We start from the raw sequence: 27050 nt of genomic DNA, 5'->3' as shown, positions 1-27050 counted from the left end.
TAAACACACATACACTATGTACTATACATGGTCGTGCTCTCATCCCCTTCTGTCAGTAATTATGAAAGACTGAACATGTGCTGTTGATTTGATTTTCTTGTTTCTTTCTCTTTTTTAAACAAAAAGAAAAAAGAAAAAGAGAAAAGAAAAAAGGGGCAAGCCACAAAATTGTGGTCCAGTCATGTGCCAGTGCTGCCATCTGCTGTAAGGCAAAATAAGTGCAAGTAACCACAAACAAATTGCATGGCTACACAACTACATTCAAAACCTGCAATTTAACTGCTGGCTAATTTCATTGGCAAAGTTCAACTGCATTTTGTGCATGGCCATAACCCACATGTTCTATGCTTGGAAAAAAAGCATTATGGAAATTGACCACAACAACTGTTAGCTTATATTACTGGTATTGTGTTCCCTCCGTTATGAAACAATCTGGTTTTGGGATGTGCGTCATTTTTTATTTAAGACAGAGGACGATGATTTATGTGGGTGAAAAAAAGTGTAATAACTTGTTTGAATGATCCAGTTTAAAGGCCAGGCCTTTGTAGACTTGGGAGAAGCAGGAAAAGTTTCTCTCTGGGTAAGTGGTCATTATATTTCACAAGCTGTAGTTTCCAGGCTCAACAGGCAGACTTTGATTTCGACTGTGTAACAAACTGAATGTGTTCTATTCATTCAGTTCATGATATAGGAACAGACCCTGTATGGAGCACAGATCAATCACAAAGCACCATCTAGACACACATTCATACAGGAGTAAATCAGTAAATTAGTGATCAATCCCTGTTATTTCCTGGTCATGGCTGCAGGGCTTCATCCCTCCATCTTAGGGCACCAGCTACAGACACATTCATACACTCATTCACACTAATTTTCATATCAAACTCAAATGTACTCAGCTCACATTCATCGACTTCCACATGTACACTATTAAAGTTCCTCAGCTTCAGTATACTCAGTTGTGAAAATGTACAATCTCTACATATAAGTGAATGAAACTGCTTAAAAACCTGTGTACTGAAACCTCAAAAAGCAGTATAACCAGGTGTCTAATCTCCACTATCATTTAGAGTTCCATCTCCCGGGGTTAGATCAGGCCAGCCTGATGGCTCCCATGTAGGTGCAGTCTCCATCCAGTGAGATGTTTGGTGTGGGGCGAGGTATGAGCAGCTCCACTCTGTCCCCAACATCCAACTTTACTATCCCTGAAATGCACAAATCAAACAGCACAAATAAACAAATTTGAAGAAAAAACACAACAAAAAAAAAAGCCAAGCATTTTTTAAAAGTAACAGTAGCATTGTTAGTAAAATTATTATATCTTTTTTTATGTAAATAGTGCATAAAAACTAAGATCTGCTGTTAAAAGTCATGACCAACCTCCGGTATAGCAGGTGTTAAAAGGGTATTTCGTGTCCATGCTCTGGATGCAGCGGAACAGAACAACATGTTGACTCTCGTCCCCGACCACGTGCTTTTTCATGCGGATCACAATGTGGCCCATTGCAAAAGTAGGGTCTTTGTAATAAACCTAGACAAACGAGTGAATATTGTTTTGTCATAAACAGTTGAGCATGAACACCTGAGGGCACAGGAATTATTAACAAAACTAATAAACTAATATTTTTTATAGCATCACTCTATATCAACATATTTATTGACAGATATATTAACAGCAAACGATTCTCTCATTGCCTATTTTAAAGGTTCTTTCAGCTTTTTGTCGTGTTTGCTGTTAAAACTGTGGCAGTGATGGGTGGATCACAGAGCTCTACCTGACTGTAAATAAAGTAGTAACCCTCCTCCTTAACCACAATGGCATCCTGATCCTCCTCTAGAGCTGAGCCTCGCTTTAGACTCGGCTGCCACGGAATGCTAGCATGTTTCTGAAGTGAAAAGTCTAAGCAGAGCAAACAGGATCATGTTATATATACTGTATATAGAAAAAATACATCCAACATTTTAATGAATAAAAAATGTTTTATTTATCACTAATTTATTAACCAAAATCTTTTTTTTTTATTAAAAGTTAATAATAAAGTACTTCTGGAAAAAAAAAGAAAGAAATATATATATAAAAGATTTCAAAATTATGTTTTTAAATGCCAACTGTTTTTAAGAAAAGAAATTTACCTTTTTGAAAGATCTCCCTCTTACTGTCAGCCATCATCTGCAAGAACGGCTGAAACACTAAACGAGGACAGGAGCATACTTATATAATGATGATAATCAAAAGGGAGACAGTGGTGTAGCAACAGAAAGGAGCAGTAAACCGACCACTTACTGGATTACACACAATTGCTTGCCATTAATTTGAATGTTTACTTTTCTTTCACATTTTTTCCCTATGCTATTTTTACTCACTTTTGTGTTTCTGTAGGTTATAGTGTTCTGGATACCATGATATCGCACCCCTTTTTCCTAAACTTATTTAGACCTAACTTGCTACTGTTTAATATAAGACGCTTTGAAGATACTTTCATAAAAAACATGCTGATTCTCGATGTACTGCATCTTTGCCTACAGTGCAAGTTGCTTATGCTCTTTCAATCTTTCACCATCTCCTGTAAGAAGTCCTTTCTTCTTACATGCCAGATGTGTTAAAACCACACGACCACATAATCTTGTTCACTGTAAAAAATAAAAAGCGTAGCGTTTCCTGCGAGTGCACAATATTTATGCATTAGACAGAGCAGAGAGAATGCTGGTGTTTTACTGACAGTTCCACATGCGACATGGTTGCAGAAGGTTGGGATTTACAGTTAAATGAACAGGACTTGCCTGATTGTTCAGACTCTCTCTCCAGACTTCTCCTCTTCAATCGGAACTGCTCTCGTTGCCTTCCAAAAGCGTCCGTCTGCATTTCAGGAGGGGTCACGCTGTTACTCACCTGCTTACTCTGAGGACAGGACAGAGGAGAAGTGACTCATATATTATACACAACCCTTAAGAAGAAATGTTATCGGTCTGCCACACTATAACTCATTCGAAAGGAAGTGCTAAGGCTGTTGAGAAATATAAAGCTTATCTGCTATTCACAGATGTTGCCAAAGCATTAATCAATCCTCTTTTTGTGTTACATGGCAAGTAATTCTCAGAGGGATACTACAAGGACACTCTTATTTTTAAAAAAAGGGTGCTGTGGCCCTCACCCTATGTCCCATAGTAATTATAATAGTTTAATTTCTTGACAAAGCACTCAAGGTTATTTATTTAACAAAAGAAAACTCCTGCATAGTGCCACTAGGTATGCCTCACCAGTGCATTGTTTTTGTCATCTTCATGCTGCTGTTGCTGAGGCTGAGGTCCTCTTACACTTTCCCCCAGTGTGTCTCTGCATCCTTCCCTCCTGCGGCTCACCTCAGTTCTCAGCACCTCCACCTCTGCCTTCAGTGCCAGCATGTGGTACAGGGACAGAGCTGACAGTGACGATGAGGTGATCGCCAACACAGTCACAACCACAATAGCCCATGAAAGCCTTCGACCCTCCACCTGAACCGGAGCAGCAACCACTGCACGCATTATCCACAGGTTCAGTGGGATTTACTTATACTACAAGTTTTTTTACAAAGATCTCCATTTCACAAAATTCCTTTTTCTCTGGCTTTGGCAAGCACTAAGATCAAAATCACGCCTGTTCAAATACTTTGGTGATGACCAAACCCATAGCTGTGCTCGTTTGTAACTTGTTCTGAACTGTCTCAGAATAAAGGTGCAATGTCTTTTGTTCCGAAAAAAAAAAAAAAGCAGAAAATGAAATAAACCTACCATAAGCTACTCAGTTTTCAGCCCATTAATACTGACAGTCCTTGTGTTCGACTCTTTACAAAGAGAACTCTGCACAGCATAAAAGAGAAAGTGAGAGTGTGGGAGAGAGCAAGAGAGCCGCCTTCAGTTCAGACAGCTAACCAAACCCCTGCAGCTTCCTGCCAAGCTCTATGCATTGTTCATTGGATCATCAAACACTCCACCAGTGACAGAAATGAAAGTTATCGCTCTTAAATATTCCTAACATAACTCTAAATGTAAACAGATTTTCCCCTAAAATGTTCAGAGGTTTATACACATGCGAACACGAACACGAACACAAACACACACACACACACACACACACACACACACACACATACTTGCCATGGAATTCACCTGCAATAAGGAAGTGTTTATACTTACAAAGCAAGATTAATGCCATTTGCCACTTGAAATAAAAAAAGGGAACTCGTTCTATTAATGGAAAATCATAATGGGGAACTAACACTGGGACAACACCGAGTTCCCCAGGCATTAGCAGAATCCTCCTCTTCATTTCCTAATGTTTGAAAAATTTCATGTTCTACTGTATCTTTTATTTGGTACAAACTGTTACTAACACACACACACACACACACATTGCTGTTATTATAACCTGCAATCTTCTGTAAAGATGTTCCATTATATAGTGGAGTGTAGTCGTAAAGATTTGTGCTCGTTCACCCACAAGAGCTTTAATAAAGTCAGTTGTTGATGTAGGTTTGTCTCTCCTAGTTCAAGTAAGGAGACAATTAAATGGTACTGCATCCTAAGGCAGACTATCTAACAGTGGCCCTTTAACTTTATGGTATCAGTTTGGGGAAAAACCACTCATGGATGAACATGTCAGATGTTCCAGTAATTTTTTTTCCATATAGTAAATGCTCAAAAGTTATTTGGATGACTAGAAACAAACTTGTGCAACACTTTTTCAATGCTGTTGCATTTACAGGCTTAAAATAAAACTATACAATAACCGCTTAACTATAGAGATACATTCAATAAAAACTCCAGATGCACATTATATTGTTGGGTATTGTTACTCAGATATTTTAGTTAAAGTCAGTAAGAATACACCTATTATCAATGTTTTTAAATAGCAGATAAAGCTCATTAAAACAAATTCAGAGTGTCAAATATGTTTTTAATTTGTCCAATGCTGCACTTATTTATATTAAATATTTATTTACAATTGTGACAGTTTGTGAACATCCAAAGTATATAAAGTATTTGGGCCTCGTTCAGTTGTATGTAATTCTTCCAGTGGTGGGTCATGCATTTGGTACCTGGGCTTTCAGTGGGGTCTTACCCAACTTAATCCACCTCTTAATACCACCACTGTCATGTTGCAATTATAGAAACCGTCAATACAATACAAACACGTCATATAAAAACACGTGGCATTACAGAGAGAGAGGCATTTCCCATATGGAGGGTGAATACTATTTTACTAAGCAAGCTGGAAAACCTCTACACTGCAATTGCACCAGTGCCACCTACAGCATCTGGAGCAGTTCAGAATCAATATTTGTTTAATAACATGACAAAAACATTAAACATGTACATAAAATAAAATACAACCTACTCATCAGAGATGCAGACTCATAATGTGCACCGCTCCTCAGAGGCTGTAATCCAGTGGTACTGCTCGTATTCACTGGTCTGGAAGTGGAGAACAAAAACCCTTTCCTAGGCTGAGACACGCTAACTAGCTTCGGGGTTGACCGACCTTCTCTCACGATGTCTAGCTTTTTTAAAAAATGTTTTTTAAAATTTACATTTTTTTTAATGTCCAAGACCAAATTTTTATGTATGTATGTATGTAATGTATTAGTGTGCAGCGCGCTACACATGTTTTTCCAGTCGAACTTGGCTGTAACAGTTTCCCTCTGACCAACCAATCAGAGGACGGAAATATTCTGACGTTATTCTGGGCCAGCTAGCTGCCCTGTGAAATCTGATTGGTTAAAGAAACAGACCCATCGATTTTTGACTGAGGTAAAAAATTTTTTTATATATATACAGCACTACTGACTTTGAAGGCCCTGGGCAGATTAGATTGACATGGCAGCACATAGAGGCTGAAATCAGATTTAACAAAAAAAATAAAAAATCTAACATCCACATACAGGTACTGGAAGCAGTGCAGCCATGAGAAACACTACAAAAAGAAGAGAATAAATTAATAATTTTCCATGGAACAAATATTAGGTTGTAAATGTAGGTCAGTGCTCCTGATAGTGTTTAGGCCAGCAGAGAAGGCTTTGCTGACCCTGACCGCACACCACTGTATTCTTCCTTTGAATGCACAGTTTTAAAACATTACAGCAAACCGCATGTGAAGCATCTTGGTACAGCTAATAAACTATAATCAACTATAAATCAAATAATCTAACATTTATAATAATTATGACAGATCTTAATGTTGAGCTGTGCACATGAAAGGCCACATACACTTCTGATATTCGTATTAAAAAGATCTTTTATGTTCGGCGTGAGACCAGAACACAAAATCCTCCAGCCAAATCATTAAGGTTTTTGTTGGGTCATGTGCTATATTTGTAACCGTGTTAGAAGAGGATAATCATTATATTTGTGCACTTCTCTCTTCACTAATATAGTGCATCCAGAAAGGATTCCACATTTTATGTTACAGCATCATCACAATAGATTCAATTCATTATTACAAACAATGCCTCATAATTAAAACATGAAAGAAGTTTGCAAAAAGGGCCAAAAAACCTGAAGGACTCTCAGACCATGAGAAAAAAAAAAAAAATTACCTTTGGCCTAAATGCCAAGCGTTGTGTCTGGAGGAAACCAGGCACCGCTCATGACCTGGCCAATACCATCCCTACAGTGAAGCATGGCGGTGGCAGTGTCATGCTGTGGGGATGTTTTTCAGCGGCAGGATCTGGGAGACTATTTAGGATTAAGGGAAAGATGAATGCAGCAATGTACTAAGACATCCTTGATTGAAATCTGCTCCAGGAACTCTGGACCTCAGACTGGGGCAACGGTTCATCTTCCAAGAGAACAACGACCCTAAGCACACAGCCAAGATGTAGTGGGTACAGTTCAACTTTGAATGACCTTGTGAGGCTTGAACCCGATTTAAAATCTCTGGAGAGATCTGAAAATAGCTGTGCACCAACACTTCCCATCCAACCTGAAGGAGCTTGAGAGGTTCTCCAAAGAAGAATAGGAGAAACTGCCCAAAAATAGGTGTACCAAGCTTGTAGCATCATACTTAAAGACTTGAGGCTGTAATTGGTGCCAAAGGCTGTGAATACATGTAAAAAAAAAAATTCAAACACACTTTTTTCCACATTGTCATTATGGGGTATTGTTTGTAAAGGAACATAATTTATAAATTAATAAAAAATTTGAAGCACTGTGAATACTTTCCTGGATGCCCTAAAGGTTTAAAAGTTATCACTATACCAATCATTAATACATGATGTTACCACTTTGTATCCTAGTTTCCCGGCAACAAAACACACATCTAAGCAGCACACTTGAGCTTTTGCTTGCCTAGTAGGCTACTTAATGTATTTATTTTCCAAGCCCGTGGAGGGCAAAGACTTTGTAGAGCAGTACAGCAATTTTCTTTGTGGGACAACTAGAAGAATTTCTGCAACATCACCAGAGTATAGGCATTTATTAAAACCATGTACAGCAGCACATACAGACCTGTGCTCTTAAACAATCTTATTTACAATTTTACTAAAGGGGTGTACTCGCAACACTGTCATACTCCTACATACTAAAAACAAGCTTACACTGTTTAAAGCCTCCAATCAGACACAATAATTCACAGTCACCTTTGGATGAAGTGAGTATGCACTACGCTCGGTGCATCTGCAGCTCAGGAACCGAAATGATTCTTGCGGATATCAGCAATTCCTGAGTCCGTTTTCGGCTTCAATCACTAAAACCATGAGTGAGCAAAATTGTGGCTTTTAAAAACACAACAGAATGAAGGATTTTGAAGTTACAGGTTTCCAGATTTGCCTTAAAAAAAAAAAAAATTATAAAAATGAAAAAAAAAAAAACACAAAAAACCCCCCACAACACTGGTTCCAGCTATAAGCACTGACACATTTTCTGCCATTGCCTAGTGTATGGTTTTTAAGTATTAGCTCTTAAGATTGGTTTCAAACATTCAAGTCACACGGCATCAAAACAGGGACAAAAATACTTAACACTTTGCCTGACATTATAAGGCAAGTATCTTTATTTTACAATAGGACGTGCCAGTGAATGATCATTTGGTATACCATGGATGGTAAAGTCTCTGTATAAAAAGGCCTGTACAATCAGTACAAATGAGTGTGTGAAAATGCGACTAAGAAGACATTACAATATAGAAGATCATTCATGCATTCATATTTGAACTGAAAGCTTTGAAGATATTTAAAAATGCATCCTCCTCATAATCCACACACACATAACCTTAATATAATAATCACTGAAAATTAAGTGCTAGAAATGGAGTTGAGGGAATGAGGGAGAAATGGGCTAAAGAGCATAAAAATGAACATTCAATTACAGCAGATCCACATTAGTCAGAGTGGATGCAGTTTCTAGATGATGGTGACACTTGTTGAGCCCTGGGATGCTTCCTCTTGCGCATGGCCCTTGTGCAGCTCTTTCATAAACTGCTCAAGAGCAGCAAAGTAACCCTGGCACTGCCAGGTATCGTTGTGCGTTCCCTCGGGGAAGATGCCGAGGCGCTTAGTCCGCGCAGGCGACAGCTCGTAGAGCTGCTTCATCATTACAGGCGGGATAAGCTGGTCCGACAGGCCCGAAATGAAAAGCGAGGGCATGCGACACAATGCCACGTACCTGTAGGACAGAAATTTGTTCTTATAGCACCAGAGTGGCAGGTAACGCATGGGGAAGAAGGAGAAGAGCGTGGTTGCCATGTGTGGGATGCTCAAGAATGTGTTTTCCACCATTATAGCGGCCACGCGATGTGGGTTGACTGAGGCCAACCGGATGGCCACTGCACCTCCCAGAGAGCGACCAAACAATATGATTTTAGTCTTGTCAATGTCAGGTCGTGACATGACATAGTCCAGTGTGGCCTCAGCATCCTGGTAGAGGCCATCTTCACTTGGCTCGCCATCGCTTTTTCCGTAACCTCTGTAGTCTACCAGAACCACGTTAGCTTTTAGGTTAACAAGCATGAGCAGCGCGTTGGGCACCCGGTGTCCGATGTTCCCTGCATTGCCGTGAAAATACAAGATGGTGGGGACTAGAGCAGGATTTTCACCCGTGTAGCGCAGCAAAATCAGGTTAAGCCGGACACCATCTTTAGTGCGTATATACACATTCTCATTTGGAATTCCAGTAGGCATTGGAACATAAAGGCGTGAGGAAGAAGGCTGGTCAGGAAAGTACAGGAGCACATCCTGGAACTTATACAGGATCCCAGCCACAGAGGCCAGGATGAGACCCAGCAACAAAATGCCTCCATATAGGTGGAAGGTAAGGATAAGAGCCAGCAATGAAATGCGACAAACTCCCCAAGTCCAGGAGCCAGCAGTTAGCAGGCATCGCTCCAGCATCCCCCAAAACCTCCATGACTTCTCCATGACAAGACGTCCAATAGGAGATGTTCTGATATCACTCTACAGGTAATCTAGGGACAAATCAGAAGGGCAAAGGATAAAAAATTAGAAACTATTCAAGTTGAGGAACGTATTATTACAATGTCTCATGATAATGACTGCTCACACACACACCTAATTTTATTATATGTTGTAATGCCCTGCTGGGTCAATGTAAACCCAGTAGTTCAACCCCAGAAACACTAATCTTACTGTAATGTCCTTTTATGCCATTTGTGAAAAACAAGCAGAGCAAATAATTCATTTACATTTATTACACCCATGACTTGAGGTCGATCGATTGATTTTTGCCATTTTTTAATAAAACGGCATCGGCCGATTGTGCTGCAAATTAGACCGATTGTTAGGCAGTTGCATCGGATACACCAAACCGCACACACATATTCCTGTGCTCGCGTGAGACGCATAACTTTCCCATACCAGCAGGTGGCAGTAGTCTGTATTCCCATTCCAAACAGGGAAACTAGAAAATCTAGAACTGTGAGTATATAAAGGAAGCAGCGTTTACACCTGCCACAATCATTACTTATGGATTCCTGTAGCTTTTTGCAATTATGTCTGTTAAGTTTCAAAGACAAGTTCAAGAATGACAAGCGTGTGCCTTTATTCTTGTGCAAGATAAAGAGCAAATCGGAGTTCTCTTCCTCGCCGACGAGCCCCACCTCCGATTCGACATGTAGAATCAGCTAAAAAAACGGCTGACGCGTCTGTCTAAAGCAAACGGTGTAAAAAATTAAAAGCTAAAGCCAACCCACATTCCCTTAAGGCCAAACGTCAGCTTGGCGTGTTCTGGGTTTTAAATACTTCAGGTTTATCTAGCCTTATATATTTCTTTGCTTAAATATGATGCTATTTTTGAAGACAGAAAGGGAAAACCATTTGGGGAGAGAACGAGTAACCTTTTGGAACTGTATCGTTGGAGAGCCTTTAACCAGCTGTAGTTTTGGCTACAGATCAGCACTTTGACCAAAACCTGGTAAAAAGTACACTAATTGGAGAGGTGTGTGTTGTTTAATAAATGCTTAATTTAAGCAATTTCCTGAATCATGTGTTGTTTATAAACCATTCGATTTTATAAGATGAAAGAGGAAATTTTTTTTATAAAATCTGCATAATAAATTGGCTGTCCTGATTTCTAAATATCTGCATCGGCCAGAGGAAAAACATTTACCGCCCGACCTCTAGTTAAGACTGTTGGTGCTGCTGTTCAGAGCCATGACTAATTCACTTTATATTTGTTAATATATACTTTACATAATAACATTTGTAAATAGTGGTGCAACGTTTCACCACTACCACAAATCACTACAGCATCCTTTAATTTTTTGAATCAGCAAAAAAAGTGGAAGACACAAATATAATTTGATTTCCATTTATTACAAAAAAAGTTACAGCAGGAAAATGCTCCCATTATATGGTTTGAATGATGCGGGAGGCTTTTCAATAACTTCTGGTCCTCCTCTAGCTGCTGTTGTTGACTGATCAACATGTCCAGTTTACGTGTACACAAGACTGTTCTGTGTAGTTACAAAACGACTTAAAAAAAAAAAAAAAAAAAAAAAAAAAGAAGCAGTATCAAAAATATAAACCCCTTTCATTCTGTGATCGTTAAAAAACGTTTATTCCACAAGTAAAAATTCTAAAATTTTTAATTCAGCAATTGATCCGTGGTTCACGTGTACCGAACCGTGAGTCGTGATCCGTACAGATCAACTGCAATCTGTTGCACCCTATTTGTTTTTCGCAAACCTCATCACGGCTTTCCACTGAGATTTCAGGATTCAATTCAATTTTATTTGTAACAATTAACATTGTCATAAAGCAGCTTTACAAAGATAACTAGGTAAGAAATATACATTTTAAACATAATCCCTATAAGTTCATTTCTAATAAGGGTGCCAGTGGCAAGAAAAACTCCCCAAAATTGTATGAGGAAGAAACCTTAAGAGGCAGTAAACCCATCCTCATCTGGGTGGCATTGATTGTCCATTTAGAATAGTTATATCATTATTAAGGTGTGCTGTTCAGTAAACTGTTCCCTGATGGGCAGAACTAAAATGCAGAAGTGTAGACCTAAGCCACTGTAGCAGCCTGTTTATAGTAATTACAATTACATTCAATAGAGGAATTAGGAAAAAAGGAAATTGCATGAATTATCTCCATGTTTAAAGTTTTTTTTTTTTTTTTTTTCTTGGGCCCTTGAGCAAGGCCCTTAACCCTCAATGCTCCGGGGGTCCTTTACGAGGGAAATATCAAGGTCCGTGACGTCAGTGAAGTGGGGCCGCCTGTCCGTGGGCTCACCACCTGCAGGAGGGACCGTAAGGAGGATTGGGCAGCAGTCGAGGGCGGGGGCCTGCTTAGACTGCTGCCCCCGCGACCCGAATTACGGATAAGCGGGAGAAAATGAATGAATGAATGAATAATTTTTTTTTTATTTAACAAATAAGTTGATTCTTTCTCTCCCCATCCTGAGGCATCCTTAGGTTGCTCCAGCCCCAGTCACGTCCCACCTCATGAAGATTGTGGACATTTAAAGAGGTAGATGCCGACCCCGCAAACATCCTGAACCACCTAGAGATGTACCAGTGCCAATTGGATCCCACTACACTGGAACTCTAAGTGTTTAAAGGCTCTGGCATGGAGAAGCTGGTGTTGGATCTGTGATGATCGCAAATGTTAAGCTATTTTATAAGTTGCTCAGTAGCTCCTAGTTTTATAACCACAAATTACTGTAAAAGACTGTAGAAAGAACATAAATCATAATCTTACATTTTAGTGCTGATGTTAGTTCTCACTCTCCAGTGTTCTGTATTGTTTAAAGACTAGAATCACACTCTTGATATCAACCAAATGTGGATGGGTTCCCCTTTTGAGTCTGGTTCCTCTCATTTTTTCCTCATAACAGTTTTTCCTTGCCACAGTCACCATGGCTGCTTATCAGGGATTAATGCACACCATTCACCTTAACTCTTAAAATTATGTAAAGATGCTTTGTGACAATGTCTGTTGTAATAAGGGCTATAGAAATAAACTTGACTTAGAATAAAAATGAACTGGGAACAGCCCTGTACTGTCCATAACAAATATAGTCCTAAGCCATTGTAGCAGCTGTTTACAGTGAGTACAGTTCAGTTGACGGTAATGAAGGTGTGCAAATAGAAAAAAATGTGACGTCTTTATTTGCAAGTCCATTCCACTTACTTTATTAATGTCTAGTGGCTCAGAGGGTTCGAAGAATCACGTGAGGGGAAGACAGCAGGCTGAAAAGGAAGGAGTGGACACCTGGCTACACCTCTCTCATAATGTTTGCTAGCTGCAGACTAAGAAGCGAAGACAATTGCTCGGTGGTGTAGATGGAAACACGATATGTCCCGTCAAAGCCCTGCTATTTCCCCTCATTACCTAATCAACAAACCTCTAATAGACGCGTCACGGTAACTGTAATTAACGTTTGCGGCTAATAGCAGTAACAGCAGTAAAAACAGAAAACGAACCCTATTTCATCAGTCGCATTAATGCGGTTAGCAACAGAGCTCACCGAACTCAGCAAACACACGGCGTGTAATTACCCCCAGGTGCACTCAGACAAGCTTGATTGCTGCTGTCATGCTAACCGTCAGCTAGCAACAAACCTGTTGTTAGCGCAATGTTTATCACCCAAACTAACGCGGTTAACGACAAGCGGTACGGTTAGATGCGTATACTTACATAGGTCACACTCCTCAAAGGTACATCTTCAACCAGTAAAGAAAATGGTGTGTTTTGTGTGCCAAATGCACACGTTTATCCATTCCACCCAGGAGCCTTTACTGGCTAGCACACCAGTCAGACCGCTTTTTCAGTGTGTAACATCGTAATCGGTCCGAGCGGAAATATTCAGCGTCAGCACAAACATTCCGGATCGAGGGATTTATATCAATAAATGAACACATGCGCATGTAATAGTTGTATGTTTCAATATTGCATTATTTGCAATACTATACACACACTTTATTTACATGATCTGATCTTTTATATACTCTGTATATTACTCTGTTCTTATTTAATCTGTTTTGCCTCTTATTGTCTTTATAGTTTAAAGTACACACATAGTTCATTTAAGCAGAAGTGCAGATAATTATGTTTTAAAAGACTGGTAAAAGTTGAAGTAGTGTCTATACTTTTTTACTCAAGTTAAAGTAAAGAAGTTTGGGCTCTGACATGTACTTCAGGAAAAAGTAGCCGTTACTACTACCTGTTTTAGTGTCCCGCTGGTAACTGGACCTCACGTTATATGAATGCATTAATATAAAATAATTTAAAATGTTGTTACCTAATGAATGTATCCAGGCTGAACAGCCACCATATAGAACACAAGCATAGCAAATATGATGATGATGATGATGATCAGGTGATCAGGAATGTTCTCAGTCATGTTTACATCACTGACTCCCTCTGTCTCATCCATGTAACACCTAAACCTCTTTTAGCCTTCTGCCTGCTCATTGTTAGCTTCATAAACTAGTCTACATCTGTGGTGTGTGAGAGCCAGGACATGATTCACCAGTGGTAGAGTGAAAAAGTGGCGCAATGACAGGAAACAGGTTGATGGGCTGAAAATGTCACGCAAAAATATCAGCAGCACCAAATAGATTTAAACTAATGAGCCTGTTTTGAAAATGTAAGAAGTAGTACAGATATTTGTGTAAAAATGTAAAAAGTTGTCGAAAAATAAATAGTGAAGTACTGATACCAGAAAAATCTTCTTTAATACACAAAAAACAAGTATTTGTCTTCATTACTTCCCATCTCAGTTATAGTTTGTCTATAAACTAAACATATAGTGTTATTTATAGCTGTACTTTTGAGAGTCACCAACAGCTGGAACCAAACACCTTTTGTGTGTCAACACACTTGGCCAATAAACCTGATTCTGATAATCTGATTCTAATGTTTGGATGTTACATAAAATGTTAGTAATTTTATTTTGTGATGAACATGTTGCCAGAGTGAAGGTGTTCTTGAAACCTCCCTCTTTTGTTTCTCCAATACTTTTAAGTTATACTTAAAATCTGTAAAGGGTTACTTGTCAAATGTAAATAGAACATAATATTATAGTGTCCAGTGCCAAGAGATTTACCTCCACTGAAAACCACAGATAGACAATATATATAAAAAGCAACCTTCTAAATAAATCTGATTGACTAGTATTGATTGGATGTTGAATTGATTTTACCCCCGAACACTGATTGATCACATATCCACTTTGAAAGCTGTTAATGGGATGTTTTCAATTTATTGCATCCATTATATCCATGCATTTGCTGCATTTTTTATGTTGCACATTCCTAACCACTAGGGGCAGTAAGAAACACTTAAAGACCTTTCTTTAGCCCTTTCTACTTTCTTAGTGTCCTATTATTTCGAAAAAAAAAGTGTATGATGCAGAGAGAGAGAGAGAGAGAGAGAGAGAGAGAGAGAGAGAGAGAGAGAGAGAAACTATATGGACAAATGTAGGCAACTGATCATCACGCTCATATGTGTTTCGAACATCACATTATTGATTCCTCTGGAAAGGCTTTCACTAAATTTTAAAATGAATTTGTTCAGGAGAGGAGGAAGACGACTACAAAGGAAAAGGAGAAGTGTAGGAGGGTGGAGGTTCGGGTTGGTACTTTAAATGTTGGTACTATGATTAGTAAAGGGAGAGAGGTAGCTGATATGATGGAAAGGAGAAAGATAGATATGTTGTGTGTTCAGGTGACCAAGTGGAAAGGGAGTAAGGCCAGAAAAAATGAAGGTGGGTTTAAACTGTTATATCATGGTGTGGATGGAAAGAGAAATTGTGTAGGGGTGATTCTGAAAGAAGAGTTTAGTAAGAGTGTAAGAGTTTAGTAAAGGTGAATAGAGTTTCTGATAGGGAGCTGCAAATTGAAGGAGATTGGAGACTGTAAGGTGTTGGCAGGGGACAGTCTAGCTGGACAGCATTGAATGATGGTCTGTAGGATGGTTTTGGAGGTGAAGAAGAAGAGGAGGAGAGTGAGGACTGAAAGAAGAATAAGATGGTGGAAACTGAAGGAGGAAGTATGCGGTTCAGGGAAGAGGTCAGACAGGGGCTAGGTGGTGGTGAAGAGGTGCTGGATGATTGGGTAACTACTTGGTGTGACATCTGGAAATAGAAAGAAAGACAAAAAGACATAGTGGAGGAATGAGGAAGTGCAGGGCAGCATAAGGAGAAAGGGGTTGGCAAAACAGAATTGGGATCGACAGAGCGATGAGAGAAGTAGGCAGGAGTGCAAGGAGATGCGGCAGCAGGTGAAGAGGGATGTGTCGAAAGCCAAGGAAAAGACATATGAGGAGCTGTTTGAGAAGTTGGACACTAAAAAAGGAGAAAAGGATTTGTACCGATTGGACAGGCAGAGGGACTGAGCTGGGAAGGATGTGCTGCAAGTTAGAGCAATAAAGGATGGAGATGGAAATGTGTTGACTAGTGAGGAGAGTGTGTTGAGAAGATGGAGGGAGTATTTTGAGCAGCTAATGAACAAGGAAAATGAGAGAGAGAGATGGTGGTTAAATGGTGTGAAGATGGTGAAGCAGGAAGTGGATAGGATCAGTAAGAAGAAAGTGAGAGCAGCAATTAGGAGGATGAAGAGTGGAAAGTCGGTTGGACCAGTTGGACCGGTAGAAGCATGGAGATGTTTAGGAGAGATGGCAGTGGAGTTTTTAACAAGATTGTTTAAAAGGATGGTGAGAGGATGCCCAAGGAATGGAAAAGGAGTGTGCTGGTTTTTAAGAATAAGGAAGATGTGCAGACCTGCAGTAACTACAGGTGAATAAAGTTGATCAGTCACACCATGAAGTTATGGGAAAGAGTAGTGAAAGCCAGGCTGAGAGAAGAGGTGACCATCTGTGAGCAGCAGTATGGTTTCATACTGAGGAAGAGCACCACAGACGCATTATTTGCTTCGAGAATTTTGATGGAGAAGTATAGAGAAGGTCAGAAGGAGTTGCATTGTTTGTGGATTTACAAAAAGCGTACGACAGAGTGCCGAGACAGGAGTTGTGGTATTGTATGAGAAAGTCAGGTGTGTCAGAGAGGTATGTAAGGGGGGTGCAGGATATGTATGAGGACAGTGTGACAGCAGTGAAGTGTGCAGTAGGAACGACAGAGTGGTTCAAGGTGGAGGTTAGACTGCATCAAGGATCAGCTCTGAGCCCTTTCCTGTTTGCAGTGGTGATGGACAGGTTGACGGACGAGGTCAGACAGGAGTCTCCATTGACTATGATGTTTGCGGATAATATTGTGATTTGTGGTGAGAGTAGGGAGCAGGTTGAGAAGAGCCTGGAGGGGTGGAGGTATGCACTAGAGAGAAGGGGAATGAAAGTCAGTAGGAGTAAGACAAAGTACATGTGTGTGAATGAGAGGGAGGGAAGTGGAGTGGTGCGGATGCAGGGAGAAGAGGTGGAGAAGGTGGAGGAGTTCAGATACCTGGGGTCAACAGTGCAAAGTAATGTAGAGTGTGTAAGAGAAGTAAGAGAAGAAAAGAGTGCAGGCAGGGTGAAGTGGGTGGAGAAGAGTGACAGGAGTGATTTGTGATAGAAGAGTATCTGCGAGAGTGAAAGGAAAAGTTTATAGGACTGTGCTAAGACCTGCTTTGTTGTATGGTTTAGAGACAGTGGCATTGAGTAAAAGACAGGAGGTGGAGCTGAAGGTAGCAAAGTTACTGTGAGGTTTTCGTTGGGAGTGACATCAATGGACAGGATCAGAAATGAGTTTATTAGAGGGACAGCGCATGTAGGACGTTTAGGAGACAAGGTGAGGGAGGTGAGATTGAGATGGTTTCAACATAATGAAAACTGGATATTTAGAGTATTTAATGTGCAGCTTGTATAGCAGTACAGATTTTCTGTCCTCTGAAAATAACCATTATTTTCTAAATAGCTGGCAACAAAAGTGAGTACAAAAGTGAGTCATGTTTTTGTCTGCTTTACAGGACCATACACATTTGTGTATCTTGAATTGGAGCATTTAAAAATACTTGGTGCTTTGAGTACAATTCTCTAATACTGACCACTGGATGTTCAACATGGCACATCATGGCAAAGAATCTCTGTGGATTTGATCATTCGAATTATTGATCTCTACAAAGATGGCCTATAAGAAGATCGGTATCACCCTGATACTGAGTAACAGTACAGTGGCCAGGGTCATACAGAGGTTTTTCAAGATTGGAACAGGCCTCGCAAGGAGATGATCAAAGAAGTTGAGTCCTCATGCTGTGCATCAGATGCAAAAACAGGTTTCCAAACACAGACGCATGAGTGCAGCCAGGATTGATTTAGAGGTTGCAGAAGCAGAACTTTCACTTGTCAGTGTTTAGACACATACTCAGACCCACTGCAACAAGTCGTTTTGCATGGCCGTCATCCCAGAAGGAAGCCTTTTCTAAATCTGGCTCACAAGAAATCCTGCAAACAGTTCAAGAATTACTGAAACCATGTCCTGTGGTCTGATGAGACTAAGATAAATTTGTTTGGATTAAGGCAGTGCTAGATAACACTGGTGCTCAAACAAATATTGACACAGTTTTCACATGTTCCCTTAGGGTGTACTCATTTTTGTTGCCAGCTATTTTGACATTAATGGCTGAATGTTGAGTTATTTTTTGAGGACAGTAAATCTGCACTGCTATACAAGCCACACATTGACTACTGTAAAATATATCCAAGATTCATTTCTATCGTATTGTCCCTTAAAAACATATAATATAATGGTTTCTGTAATTTGATGGGTGTACTCACTTTTGTGAGATACTATATATATAAAATTCATCACTGTGTTACATTTCTGATAAATCTATGCAGGTTTGTTTAAAATTAAAATACCTATCACATTTCACCAATGTCATTCATTTGGTTAAGAATGGGGGTGCTATAAAATCTTTTAAGTTCAAATCATAACGACAACACACAAACTAACAGATTACAGCTCTGTATTTATTTTCATCAGAACACATTTTTAACCATTTTAGTAGTAGTTTTCATACTTTTGAAAAGATCATGAACTGTGTGTTTGTTTTATAAATAATTCTTCAAAGTTGTTTGTAAAAAATTAAAGAAGTTGCTGAACTAAATAATCTATATTATTACAATATACCGGTAATATAATAATCCTTTTCTTTAAATAATCATATTCTTAATGTTATCTCTATATGCCTTTTTAACCTCTATATGCCTTTTAACTTTTTTATACTTTTTGTGTTGTTTCACTTTTGTTTACTTTTTTTTTTTAACTTTTTTTTTTAATCACAGCCTTCAGGTGCCGAGGTTGCGATTCAGAGGATAGTCCTTATGGTTAAACCACACCACTCAGAATAATTCTCAGTTGAAACAAACAAAAAAAATACAAAATAAAAATAGAAAATCAGACACTTCCAAAAGAGGAATAAAAAAGGACACAAACTCAGAATGCAAGGAAACCTCCGCGCAAGGAAACAGAACCACACATAAATAAGCATTCTTATAACATATTTACAACAGAAAAACGACTGAGGTTCAGGGCTGCATAGGTCCACAGGATAGAGAGAGAGCAAGAAAGAGAGAAGGAGAAAGAAAGAAAAAAGTATTTCTGCTTGCTAAGTGAAAATGTTTCATGGGCAAATACTTACACGATTGTATCTATAGCTGAAAATGAAAACATACTGTATGTGTGCAAGCATAAAATACATCTTATTTGTAGGTTTGGTGATATTGAGCAATAATACCAGGCATCTGTTTCATTCATTTTTGTGGGCCACCGAGGCACAGTAGCTGAACCCACACAAACATACACACACACAAAATGTGAAATGGTACAAGGAGATTCAGAATAATTTTAGCTACCTGCAGATACAACGGTTTCATTCACAGATTTGGTATGCTGATGTTGTGTGACATGGGAAGTGCTGACATTAGCTGGCAATTTCTCATTCACATCAGTGCGCAATAAAGTTAGGCTGAATGATATCACCTATACAGTAACATTGCAGACCTGTGGTTTTGCAAATTTCTTCCTGATTTTCGATGTACACACAGAATAGGTGAATGGATCCAGAAGAGGGCATGTGACAGCACACATTCATTATTGTAAATTCATGTGTTTGGTGAAACTCATGTAAGCTCATGCTGCTGAGTTTTTAAACACTCAAACTAAATTGGAGCATTGGTCATTTCCCACACATTGTCTCTTTCAATTTTTTATTTTTTTGGCTATGGCTTTCTTTCCTTACATTGTTTGTATTTTAGTCTCACCAGTCTTTTTACTTCTTGTTCTATCATACTCCTTCTCCTTTCTCCTTACAGGTCCAGATGGAAGGGATGGAACTGTTTATTTGTGGATTATTGTGTATCTGCTGCGTGTGTCTAAAGGAGGTGAATGGGGTGAATAATTCCTTCTCACTCTCTCTCTCTCTCTCTGTGCCACTCCAGAGCAGGTGGTCTCAAAAGAGGCTCCGGTGTTATGAGTACACTAATAAGATCTCAGGAGAGCCATCTCTCTGTGGTCTTTTTTTAATTATTCATTACACAAATCATTGCTGTACCAAAGCCATGCCTCACAGGGACACCTGAAAGATCCAGTACATTTCTTACCCATATTTATTTTAGTTTTAATTATTCTCAGTTTCTTTAAATATTTGGGAACTGAAAATTGAGAGTGTTTTCAAGAATTACTTGACATTTTCTATTTCGATTTACATTCCCACAGTAACTCACCCAGAGGTTTTGTTGCTAATAAAATGCATTTCTGTATTCTAATGGTAATATACCATTATTATACTATCCAATTTTATTTAATATAATTCCTTTTATTTGACATCTTACTATGTTTGTGAAATAAAAGAACAAAGTAACATTTGTTAGAAAGAAAGTGAAGGTTGTAGTTTTACTAATTTAATAATTTAATTTATCTGATAAATGCACAACTGATTCAATATCCAAAAAATATATCAGGTAATATAACTACAGTTTGCAAATCTTAGTTGCAAACCCAAAATCAAATATTCAGTATTTCTTACAATTTTGCAGAGGGGCTACAGAGGCCAAATATTTGAGCTTCCTGATCTACCATACTTAGTTTCCTGTAAAATGAATAAGACAAAAAAAAAAAAAAAAAGATTTTATGAAGGTGTGGTATATATGAGAAGAGAAACAAGCTCTTAAATTTGGTAAATGATTTCAGAACATCAGTAGTTTATGGCCATGCTTTTTCCTAAAACAGAGGAACCCCAGAAATCTCAAATCAATAGATTTATAAAAAGTCTATAAAAGAAGTCAATGCTAGTTAGTTATATTTTTCAATCTGAATGATATGGGTTGTAACAACAGAATAGATCAACAGAAGTTACTGACCCTGTCTCTGCCGCTGGCCTAAGAATGCTGTTTGGAGAACAAGCTATCTACTGTGACTCAGGTCAATCATGAAGAACAAATCTGAACACTCATGCTCTTAAAATGCTAATCATTATTGTGTCTCTGAGCCACTATGAATATGAATGTAGCTCATATTTTCTAGAGTAAAACTGTATAAAAGGGGGTGGGGGGTACAGGAAATCAGCCCTTAGCATCTCCTCCCCTGCTCCTGCTCAGTCAGTCAAAAAAAAAAGAAAAGACAAAAAAAAAAAAAAACAACAACTCTCATATCTTTGGGTCACTCATAAAGGACCTGGCCATAGGGAGCTGTGTGACTTTATGGCTGCTCGTCACATCGATTCAGCAACAAATATATCTATATATAGTGTTTTATTAATACATATCTATTCTAAAATAAAAAATTAAAAGAATTTGCAACTGAGCAGTCCAAGCCATATTACTCTCTACAAGCAAGAATTGCAAAAGTGTGTGAATGTGTGCATGTGTAAACAATGGAAAAAGCCCTTTACTGTGGAAGATATGAGAGATTCAGCAAAGCAATGGGTATATTTTTTTGACTCTTATGTTCTTTCTGGCTATGTCCATAATCCAAATAAAATCAGGCATCGTTTCATCTGAGAATCTGTTTAAAATACATTGCGCTCTGAACGTCTTCATATCATTTGGGTTTATTAATAAAACTGTTGTCTATTTAGTAATAACATGCAGCTACCGAATAAAGAAAATATCTATAGAAATATCCTACTAAGGGCAGGAAAGAAAGCAGGCTTAGGGAGTGTTTGCTTTTGTGCATGTTGATTGGAAATAGAAAAGAGGAAACATTCATCATGGTATTGAATTATATCTCAAAGACTACCATTGTTCTGTTATTATTAATATTATTATTGTTATTATTATTAATATAATATTCTTAGAAAGCACTTCTACTTCCAGTCAATAACTTTTCTGTATATTGCACACATAACTGAAGCCTCACAACCTCCTTCTGTCCCAATGACATTGCAATGGCATTGGGACAGAAGGAACTACTGTATGAAGAAGAAGAAAACTATTGTTTGACCAGTCAGCTTTAGTAAGGAAGAATCAATTAGCGAATCAAAATGCTGGGTTTTGATTTGGACATTAAATTCAGTAGATTTCTACTTTACGACTTTCGTTTTTCTCTAGGCTCCATAGTAATCTTTGTGATGGACAGAGCAGCATATATGAAGCATATGGTTGGGCACAGATAATGCACACATACACACACACATGCACACACTCATCCTTTCAATTTGATAATATACACGTAAGCCATCCACATGTCCCATCCTTTCCTGCACAAAGACCAGTAATGAAAAGTAAACGAGAACATGAAGAGATCCTGTAGTCGTCTAGTGCAACTGAAAATCCAAACCATTTGACACAGTGTAAAAAATATGGTGCGAGAGAACTCCACCCTAGAGAGGTCTCTTTCAACAAAAGGCTGTGGTGTTGTCCCTTGTTCATGACATTGGATTAAAGTTTGTCCAGTGTTCTTTAACGTTCATACGTCCTGTCTAGATATGTCAGTTTGTTTGCTTTGTTTGATTGCATGTCCACAGTAATCCCGTCCTGCATTAGGAGTCTCAGAATGCACTGCAGTCAATCCGAGCTGGACCGAGTACAGACGATTGTTGGATGTAATGATCGTCTGCTTCGTCACTCCTCGTTGGTGGAGTTCTCCTCCAGGGAGGATATGGTGCTGAGGTTGTGGGAGGCTGTGATTGTGGCCACAGTATGGAGCAGGACCAGGACAAGCAGGCAGAGTTTGAGCCTGCTGTTGCACAGTCTGGAGTTTGCTGACGAGCTCAGAGACGTCCCGTGCTGGCATGACGGGTGAGTTCTTTTGAAAGTCTCTTTGGAGCTGTTGTCAGACTTGCTGTCCCATCGTACGTCACAGCACTCTGCTTCTACGTCTGAAGGGCTGTCTTCCATTAGCCCTGAGAGACACAGCAACACATTAGTATAGACGATGCACTGTACAGGAGGATCAGTAACAAATTTTAGACAAACCAGTTAGTGAATAGCATAATAAGTGGGAATATTAGGTATTGTTCATTGAAACATAGCTACAGCGTGTGAAAAGAATGCCTGTTATTATTCAATATTTTGTATGAGCATTCAAAAAGTAAAGTAAAAGTTTGAATAGGATTCTTACACACATTTTAAATCCATGTTGTATATAATGAGTATTGTAACAAATATACAGTAGTCTCTTTAAATACAGTATGTATTAAAAAAAAAAACTTTATTTCTAATTCAATAAAAACAAATCCAGTTAGCAGTAACTGTAATAAGAATCCTCTGAAACAAAGAAAAATCTGAACATGCTAGTACTTCTGTATGAGTTGTCATAATTTATTTAGCATTTTTTTTTTTTTTTTTTTAGAAAAAGCTAAAGTAAAAGTATTGGACAAAATTATGAATTACAAGATAAATGTATATTACAAAAAAAAATGCCAGGCTTCTAGCTGTTGCATCAAACCTGCACTTCGAAGGTCCTTGGGTGAAACCTGTTTTTTTTTTTTTTTTTGCTGGAAGATAAAACCCAAAATGTTCTGCATACTCTTGCAGCATCAACATCTGAATGAATGTGTCATTTTTAGGTGGGGAGCTAAATGCTATCCAACTTAATGCAAGCGTAATGTTATTGGAATTTGTTGGAAAGTGGAGATTTTAAATCACTGAAGATACTGAATACCAATTGGGATGCGCATGCAAATTGCTTCCACCATGCAGCTTATATACGACTAACATCAATGTTTAACACGTTCGGTTTAAGAGCTAAAAAAAGAATGTTTTGTCTCTTCACAGGGAAATGTAAAGTGAGGAAAATACAATTCAAGCGCCTCTATGTGTGACCAGTAGGTGGCATTGCAAACAAACTTTGCTACAATTAGAGAATTAATCACACAGATCTTACTGCACTGCATGCAACGAAGCAAACATTAGAGAGAGACAGATATCTGTGTATATTCCTACCTGTGCATATAAAACTAGGGCTTCCACCATAAATTAACTCGTCATTATCAGGCAATATGAAGGGACACCTCTGCTGGACCTCCAGGCAGTACTGTCTGCATGGGATCCTGTTGCTGCAGTGTATCTGTGTGGTCTGGAAGTACTGGAAACACAGCCAGTGTTTGTAGACAGTCTGAAAAATGCAAAGAAGGCCAGAGAAAGAAAGAGCATGGTTAGCAAGGTCCCACTGAAATCGATTACAAATCACTGATACAGTGAAAACAGATAGAAGTTCTTGCCCTAGTATTATGGCAACCCCATTCCTCCCCTGCCACACATACACTATAAAGACAAAAGAATCGTTACACCTGACATTTCCAGCCATATGTCATTTTTCTCTAAACTGTTACCACAACGTTTGAGGCACACAGTTGAACAGGATGTCTTTGGATGTGGTTGCATTATGTTGGCTGAGTGAACACAACTCTCTACAGTCACACTCCAAAATCTAGTTGAACATCTTATAAGAAGAGTGAAGGTTGTTATTACAGCACAAGGATACTAAATTTGAAATGGGATGTTCACAAACCTTTGTCCATAGAGAGTACGTTTATTTTACTCTTCTCCACCATTTACTGTTCTTTCACTACAGACCTACTTTTTCATTCACTTAACCGCAATACACCAGAAATTTCTGCTGCACATAAATTTAGGCATCAAAAAGATTTTATGTTACTTTTTCTCTTCCCAGAGTTAATCATAACTGCATCACTCCATCCCATCTCCATATAGTATGTCCTCAGTTTTGATTGCTAATACAGTAGTCCCACAGCTCTGAATAATTTTCCATTTGTCAGAACCACTGTAGAGGTATCAAAAAACAAATTGCACAATGCTACTTCAAGCAGGCTGTCAATCATCAAACCATCCGAGACCAAACTGGTGAAGTCGTCTCTCTTTATAAAAGCAATGCTGAAGGTTATGCTGAAAGCTCTCAGTTGTGAAAAGCCATGGCTTAGCAAAAGTCACATTTCATGTTACATAGTACAATATGTATACACATGTAATAAATAATTAAAGAGTGTTTAGATTAAAATCGCTTGTTCGGGATTTCTTGAGCATTGATCTCTGTACTGTATGTGCAATTATCGTCTTCAGTGTTGACACTGAAACAAAAGAAATACTCTGATACATTTTCCTTGGAGCCCATTCTGATATCCTGGCAAGCATTAAAAGGCCTCATGAATGTGCAATATTGCACTAAAGACACTTTGTAGTTTAAGCTTGAGAATGTCTTCTTTTATAGCAGTCATCATTTATAGCTATACAACACATGACATCATCTTTACTTGTCTGTGTCAGTTCACCAATAAAAGACTGTTAAGATGCTAAATATGCTATAGATTGATATACAAACCAGATATACCAGCAGATAAAGAGACACCTGTTTTGGGTTAGCTCACAATATAATTTCCTGCTAATAAACATCCTAATGCTGATCGTTTTATAATAATAACGGCTGTAAGAAAAGGTATTAAACATATGGAAAAGTGGTATGAAAAAGTAAAGCTGGGAATGATGCACATTTTATGGCCAAAGCTTTCTGGACACATACGGGATTTCTCCAAACTGTTACCAGCACACAATTATTTAGAATGTCTTTCATGTTGTAGAATTACAATTTCCCTTCCCTGGACATATGTTTACTAAGCCGGTTCTAGAATGACAATTCCTCTCTGCGCAATGTGAGGTTTGTAAAAACAAGGTTGGAATAGGAAAACTCAAGTAATCTGCACAGATCCTTGACCTCAATGCCACTAAAACTGTTTGGGATGAACTGGAATCCAGACTGTATACCGGATCTTTTTGCCTAACAGCAGTGCCTGATCTCATTAATGCTATTGTGGCTGAATGGGCAAATGCTCACAGCCACGCTTCAAAATCTAGTAAAAACATCTGCAGTTGAAGCTATTATATTAGTTGGGGGGTTTTAACTGAGCATCCTGTTCAACAAATACATATGAATGTGAGGCCGAAGTTATGTGGACACCTGCCCATCTTTCCTGGTATAGCCTGGTTAAACATTCTATTCTAGACATGGCATTAAAATTGAGTTGGTCCCTTTTTGTTGTTCCTCTTCTGGAAAAGCATTCCCCATTTTTTACAGTGCTGCTTTGGCTCTTTCAAGCACAAAAACATTAGTGAGGTTAGGCACTGATGTCAGTCGAGAAGGCCTGGCATGCAGTCAGCGTTCCAGTTTATCCCAAAGGTGTTCAATAGAATTGAGGTCAGGACATTGTTCAAGTCATCTAAGATTTTTTTGACAAACCTTGCTTTGTGCTCAAGGGCACTGTCATGCTGGAACATGTTTGAGCTAGGCCTGTGAGGTCCAGTGAACAAATTGTAATGGCAAAAACAGGGTATGAAGTATAACAGGGGTGCTGCAAATTAGGGGGTTGGGGGGCTGCATGTAGTGTAATTATTCTAATATTTTCCAGTCTGTTTTGGTAAAGGCACCAATCTGTTTTGGCACCAACCATGATACCCCTCAAAAAATGTGCAGTTGTGTAACATATAGATAGATAGATAGATAGATAGATAGATAGATAGATAGATAGATAGATAGATAGATAGATAGATAGATAGATAGATAGATAGATAGATAGATAGATAGATAGATAGATAGATAGATCATCTTGACATCTTGTCAAATCTCAGCTCCACTCTGATAAAATATTTATGTTGTCACTAGTGTGTACTTGATAAAAAAATAAATAAAACAAAACCATTTTCTTCTCATGTGCTGTTTCACTCCTGCTTTCTGTATTCTCATGTACTGTAAGCAGGTAGATTTGATTCTCAGAGGATAAACCTCCTAGTAAATGTTTGCTAATGTTGGATCAAATAATGATGAGAAAGAAGTAAAGAAGACATTAGTGTAGGATAACAGATCACAGAAATAGGTAGAAATAAACCTCAGTGGATGTCCTTGCATGGGTGACTGACTTTCAAAGTAAACATACTTTCATAAGTAAAATCAGATAATAGGCTGTTGCAGTTATCAGTTGGCATCAGAATGTGTTACAGAAAATGGCCTACTGGCTTAGGGAAAATGCACAATGATCCAATTTTCTTGAGCTTTGGTCAGTATAATCAATATGAAAAAAGAAATGCTGATTTTAAATCTCTTTATAGGTGAACTAAATCTGACAGTCTGGTAAAAAGTGACATAAATGTATTTGCCCACAGGTAGCA

The 27050-nt window shown here is 38.6% G+C and overlaps 3 protein-coding genes across 6 annotated transcripts in view; all 3 read right to left on the bottom strand.

The window, feature by feature from the left end:
- Nucleotides 1-436: 436 nt before the first annotated feature.
- Nucleotides 437-3836, bottom strand: tnfsf13b (TNF superfamily member 13b). 3 transcript variants are annotated; one of them, XM_083535966.1, is made up of 7 exons: nucleotides 3769-3836; nucleotides 3259-3512; nucleotides 2782-2899; nucleotides 2134-2190; nucleotides 1776-1900; nucleotides 1381-1531; nucleotides 437-1205 (listed from the first exon to the last, which is right to left on the bottom strand). In XM_083535966.1, the coding sequence occupies exons 2-7, from the start codon at nucleotides 3400-3402 to the stop codon at nucleotides 1093-1095; spliced, it is 708 nt and encodes a 235-aa protein (XP_083392092.1). In that variant the 5' UTR covers nucleotides 3403-3512; nucleotides 3769-3836; the 3' UTR covers nucleotides 437-1092. The 3 variants fall into 3 exon arrangements, with proteins under 3 accessions (XP_083392092.1, XP_083392093.1, XP_083392091.1); XM_083535967.1 differs by having other exon boundaries at nucleotides 3259-3387; nucleotides 3769-3820; XM_083535965.1 differs by lacking the exon at nucleotides 3769-3836 and having other exon boundaries at nucleotides 3259-3654.
- A 3598-nt stretch (nucleotides 3837-7434) lies between these two features.
- abhd13 (abhydrolase domain containing 13) lies at nucleotides 7435-13298 on the bottom strand. 2 transcript variants are annotated; one of them, XM_083535899.1, is made up of 3 exons: nucleotides 11367-12101; nucleotides 11043-11264; nucleotides 7435-10740 (listed from the first exon to the last, which is right to left on the bottom strand). In XM_083535899.1, the coding sequence occupies exon 3, from the start codon at nucleotides 9387-9389 to the stop codon at nucleotides 8376-8378; it is 1014 nt and encodes a 337-aa protein (XP_083392025.1). In that variant the 5' UTR covers nucleotides 9390-10740; nucleotides 11043-11264; nucleotides 11367-12101; the 3' UTR covers nucleotides 7435-8375. The 2 variants fall into 2 exon arrangements, with proteins under 2 accessions (XP_083392025.1, XP_083392024.1); XM_083535898.1 differs by lacking the exons at nucleotides 11043-11264; nucleotides 11367-12101 and adding an exon at nucleotides 13134-13298 and having other exon boundaries at nucleotides 7435-9436.
- A 5082-nt stretch (nucleotides 13299-18380) lies between these two features.
- Nucleotides 18381-27050, bottom strand: part of nalf1b (NALCN channel auxiliary factor 1b) — a 113573-nt gene continuing 104903 nt past the window's right edge. The window contains exons 2-3 of the mRNA XM_083535896.1: nucleotides 23817-23988; nucleotides 18381-22774 (exon numbers count right to left, since the gene is read on the bottom strand). Coding sequence (XP_083392022.1) covers nucleotides 22494-22774; nucleotides 23817-23988 — 453 coding nt within the window. The 3' untranslated portion in view covers nucleotides 18381-22493. The remainder of the gene's footprint in view (nucleotides 22775-23816; nucleotides 23989-27050) is intronic.

The sequence above is a fragment of the Silurus aristotelis genome (assembly GCF_946808225.1).
Source record: "Silurus aristotelis genome assembly, chromosome: 3".
Classification (NCBI taxonomy): Eukaryota; Metazoa; Chordata; class Actinopteri; order Siluriformes; family Siluridae; genus Silurus; species Silurus aristotelis.
The sequence above is the reverse complement of the archived record's forward strand: the minus strand, read 5'-3'. Positions and strand labels throughout refer to the sequence as shown.